Below are 4,883 nucleotides of genomic sequence, written 5' to 3'. Positions count from 1 at the left end.
CGATTATTTATAATAAAAACTGCTGTGTGAACACATTATTTGAAGGTTTTATGTAATGGAAATTCTTTGAATACGTTTGTTTAATACAGTGGTTTTCAACACGTGGGGGTCGTTTGCTGTTTTATTCAGGTCGCGAAACCTTTTCATGAACATTAAATATTTATCCGCAATAACAGGATGAAAACATATAAAAGCAATGAAACAGTCAAAACTCTTGATTTCAACCCATTGTTTCCCATTATGACGCAACCATACAAAACAATAGCTTTATTACTTTACTTACGTCATTATACAGAGGTTAATTGAACGCAAGTACCACAGCACCCCGTGGGCAAATTTATAGTAGAAGTTGCGTGTCAGTTTGTTGTAACAAGATATTCTATGTATGAAAAACGAACGGACCAGTAAGCTTCTTGGAATCTTTCTTATTTCAGAAAGTTAGAGTTTATTCTAGTAAATATTAAATAAATATGAAAACTTTTCAAAGTGAGTCACAAGTTACATTGGGTTGCTAAAATGGGTCGCGACATGAAAAAGGTTGAAAACCACTGGTTTAATACGAGGACATAGTAAATGGTTTTGTGGCAAATAATGTGAATATGTTTAGTGGTAATGAGAGTGTGGAAGCCGATTGCTCAAACTCAACAACAACCGACACCATTCTTAAAGGCGATTGGATTTGTATACATCCTTGGGTAAGCACATAAGTTGTGTTATATTGTTTTATGCTCTGGTTTTTATAGATGCTAATCTATCCACTTGAATGCAGTAGATAATTGTTTTAGAATTAGTAGTTATATAGGAGCATGCGTGGATGTAAGTTATAAAGTTGTCTAAACATTTTTGCTGCCTTTTTGAAGACATAATTCTGGTACTGAATGTTTAGCAATAAAAAAACGTAAAAAAGCAGTAATATGAACAAAATAGTTGACGACGGCAGAAAAAAATGCTGTTTTCGTATTTCAACTTATTCTCGGGCCGTGGATTGGTATCTATTCGCTTTAATGCGACAGAGAAAAAATGTATTGAGACAAGTTAGTTGGTACTCGTCACGCAATGTAAATAATCGCACAAAAATAACACATCACTTTCACGGTTTATGCTTTAGAGTTTCAATCCTGCCGTAAACAAATGTTATCATGGCTACAAAATAGAAAAATTCACGATGCTGATAAAAAATTGGCAAATGTAAAATTGATTAATTTGTCCCTATGTGATAAAGTTTGATCTTAAAATTTGATTATGGTTTAAAAATTGCTGAGGCGCACTGATTTCGTACTAAATATTTAAACCGAGAAAACTAGATTTTACACTGATGACAAGGGTTTCAAATTCCACACTGTTACAATGGTAAGAAACTAGCGCGACATGAAAATCTCCTTATCACTTAAATGTTGATTTGCGATTGGTTTGTATCTTTATGTTGATCGATAAGCACCACCATTTATACTTGCCATACACTGTATTGCTACAACTTCATTAAACGTTTTGTTTACTTATTAGATTGATTTAATATTTTAATTAATCGTTTTGATGACGAAGTTTTAGTATGATAGTTTACGATTTAACTTAGAACGCCATATTTATATACATTTTATTATTGCTCGTTTTTCAAACAAATTTCGGATCACGGCAAAGGTTGTAAGTCGAGCCCAGCTTTTTCCATTTTATTGAAACGGGAGTGCCGATAACTCGGTGGTTTTCCCAACTTAAATCGAGCAAAACATCACACTAGGCCACATAGCTGTAGTAATTTTACCTTCGTTGTTATAATTTTTGATACTGTTTTGAGTTAGATTTTAACGAATTTTCTTGTTCGGGCTGCAGTTTCAAGACTCCATACTTTTCTCGATCACGAACGGACATTTTATCATAAATACTTCTTTTATGTTTACATTGCGCGGAGTAAATTAAAGTAAAATAAAGGGCAGCTGTTTATACCAGCTTGTTTGTCACAACATATGAAAGGTAACATGTCTGTGCTATGTTTATCGACAAATTGTTTTGCATGTTTTGGTTGAAAGGGACTTTATCCAAACACCAAACTGTTGTGCGACGGGAAAATAGATTGTTCATCTCTTATTTACTACTTCAACGATCGTCGATATTTCAATCACGATGAGGATCCCGGTCTTTGCAAACATCGCAAACATTGTCTCACGACTGATGGGCTTCTCAACATCCCTCAATCTCAAGTTTGCGATGGCGTCATGCAATGTCAAGACGAAAGTGACGAAACTGCATCCGAAATTCCAGATCATTTTCTTTCAAAAGTTTGCGACGGCATTGTCCACTGCAAAGACAAGAGTGACGAACAACCTAAAAATTGCACAAAACAGGATAGATTCTATTGCTCAGCGTTAAATGGAGCTAAGGTAGGTATTTTTACAAGTTAATGATTTTTGATTGCAACATAACTCTTTGTTTTCAGGTTTCCATTAGCAACGCAGAGATTTGTGATTTCACTATAAATTGCGATGATCAAAGTGACGAAAAAAACTGCACGAGTGACGGAAGGTTCTATTGCGAAAACAAACAACCACTCTTTGTTCGAAAGGAAAAAGTATTTCTACATGAAATGACAAATGGGTAATTCCAGTTTTCATCATAATAATGTTGCAAACGAACAGAAGTTCAACGGATTTGGTGATTGTTCTGACTGGAGTGACGAATGTCCATCAAAGTCGACTAGAACAGATGAGAACATTTTCTCCTCGCGATACGAGCTGATTGCTAATCCATTCTTACGAGCTGTTGTGTGGATCATGGGCTTGCTTGCCATCTTTGGAAATTTGGTATGTTTGGACTTGTTTTACTTATATGAAATGCAGAATAGTATTGACAAAAAAAGTATTACTTTTAATTTTCCAATTACATCACAGGTCGTCATGGTTACGGAAGCAAAAACTCTGATGACAACAGAATCACCAACAGCTGCATTTCGCACCAACCATCTTCTTGTCCTCAATCTTTCTGTTTCTGACCTGCTCATGGGAGTTTATCTGCTCATGCTGGGCGCAGCTGGTGTTCACTACTCTGGAAAATACTGCGCCAATGACCTTGTTTGGAGATCAAGTGGAAGTTGCACTACAATGGGAATATTGGTTTTGCTTTCCAGCGAAACATCAGTTTTTACAATGGTTCTATTGACATCATTTCGACTCTATGCTGTAAAATATGTGAGTTATTCAGTTCTGTTCATGCACATCTATGTATTTCAAACAATGAATAAATTTTGCAGCCTTTCAACGCATCTCTACACCCGAAGCTTAAAGTTGTCATCCTTACCATTCTATTGTCGTGGTCAATTTCTTTCACTCTGGCATTTATTCCTCTCACATCCCAATTCCAACATTTGTTCGAAACCAAAGCGTGGATGAAGGAAAACCCATTTTTCCAAAGTGCTGCAGTGGACTTTTCAAGTAAGATTTTGTACATTTATTCAAATCATAGTTATTTATTGGTTCCATTTAAACTGTTGTATTTTGTGTAGGCATGGAGCATTTCATGGAGCAGTTTGTAGATTTTCAACATAATTTCACTCTCAACGATTCTCAGCAGTATGAAACTGCAGTTGCGAAACTAGAAAATGCTTATTCCTGGACGGATTTTGTGGATGTTCTCAAAGATTATAACTACACTGATATGTTTGACATTGCAGGATATTTCGGGTATGTGGTTGCAAATACTGAAGGTTGAAAGTATTGAGTGTTTTAACACCTTAATATGTTTTCATAGATACTACAGCACCAACAGCGTTTGCATCAGCAAACTTTACGTGAAACCAACAGACAAGGCTTGGGCATATTCACTCGGTATCATCATACTCAACTTCTTGGCTTTTCTGTTTGTGGCAGTGACGTACATTTGGATTTACAAAAAGTCAACGGCCAGTGGCAGGAAAGTAAATGAGAGGGCGAGAAACCCAAGAGCGGAAAAACAAAACCAAGGTAAACCTAATGAGATGTGTTTGTGGAAGTAATTAGTAAAACTGTTTTGTTTTTCACAGAAATGCAGAAGAAAATCATCCGACTGATCTTCACTGATTTCTTCTGCTGGATTCCAATTTCGATAATGGCTTTCTTGAACTTTGGTGGAACAACTGTACCTCCAGTGATCTACGCAGTTTCGGCAATAATCCTGCTTCCCATCAACAGCTCCCTCAATCCTCTCATCTACTCAAACGCACCGAAAATGCTCTATGATTATATTCGGGAGCGTTTGCGTGAGTTTCGTCCACGTCAACAGCCAGAAGCCGACCGACGAGTGAACGTGATAGTTGTGGACGAAACCCCACTTTAAATGATACATGACCATGTTGTAGGATTGACAAATCGGACTTGTATACCGAACTGAAAATATCTTGTTAGCCATGTACATATATATCTTGGTGTGTTTACTGTTTCTGTTACTAGAAAATGTTTGAATTCTTTAAGATGATTTTTCCACGTTTTTCACGTTGATTGTTCCATTTCATTCCTGTGCAAAATCAACCTGTGGTAAATTGTTTAAACCGTAACTTTTAATAAAGTGTAAATACGTTTCTGACTTAGTTTGTGAATAGGTTTGCCAGTTTACAGGTTCCAGGCAGTCGAGTTTCTTTTGCTTTGTCGTTAGTGTTAATGCATTGAATCTCTTCTTCTTTCGAACAAGTTCCGCGATGTTTGATTTTAGGAATTTTTTTTAAAAAAAACTTGGTTTAAAATACTGGCTAAAACTTATTTGCAATAATAGTACCAGTTTGGTTAGGATATAAACAATATAGATCCAAAGTGTCTTGCAAAACATACTGTAGCATTGATTTAGATACTTATAATTTAGAAAAGTTATTTAACTGGGGTTATATCGCAATATTATAATATATATATATTTTTTTTTCTCTA

General features: G+C 35.8%; 1 protein-coding gene across 1 annotated transcript; it reads left to right on the top strand.

Annotated features, from left to right (window-relative positions):
- Window positions 1–4,548, top strand: LOC145220252 (relaxin receptor 1-like). Its single transcript, XM_080087519.1, has 9 exons — window positions 1–695; window positions 2,025–2,375; window positions 2,432–2,563; window positions 2,631–2,795; window positions 2,883–3,179; window positions 3,242–3,422; window positions 3,494–3,671; window positions 3,739–3,950; window positions 4,010–4,548. Exons 1-9 carry the CDS (start codon window positions 600–602, stop codon window positions 4,300–4,302), a joined length of 1,905 nt encoding a protein of 634 aa, XP_079943645.1. The 5' UTR covers window positions 1–599; the 3' UTR covers window positions 4,303–4,548.
- Window positions 4,549–4,883: the final 335 nt, after the last annotated feature.

The sequence above is a fragment of the Phallusia mammillata genome, chromosome 3 (genome assembly GCF_965637545.1).
Source record: "Phallusia mammillata chromosome 3, kaPhaMamm4.hap1.1, whole genome shotgun sequence".
Taxonomy (NCBI): domain Eukaryota; kingdom Metazoa; phylum Chordata; class Ascidiacea; order Phlebobranchia; family Ascidiidae; genus Phallusia; species Phallusia mammillata.
The sequence above is the reverse complement of the archived record's forward strand: the minus strand, read 5'-3'. Positions and strand labels throughout refer to the sequence as shown.

What these genes read in the sequence shown, in the direction of transcription:
- LOC145220252 (XM_080087519.1), top strand. Translation starts at nt 600, where the DNA reads ATGTTTAGTGGTAATGAGAGTGTGGAAGCCGATTGCTCAAACTCAACA. An exon ending in TCTTTGTTCGAAAGGAAAAA is followed by an intron (nt 2,564 to 2,630) that starts GTATTTCTACAT and finishes GCAAACGAACAG; the next exon opens with AAGTTCAACGGATTTGGTGA. An exon ending in TGCTGCAGTGGACTTTTCAA is followed by an intron (nt 3,423 to 3,493) that starts GTAAGATTTTGT and finishes TATTTTGTGTAG; the next exon opens with GCATGGAGCATTTCATGGAG.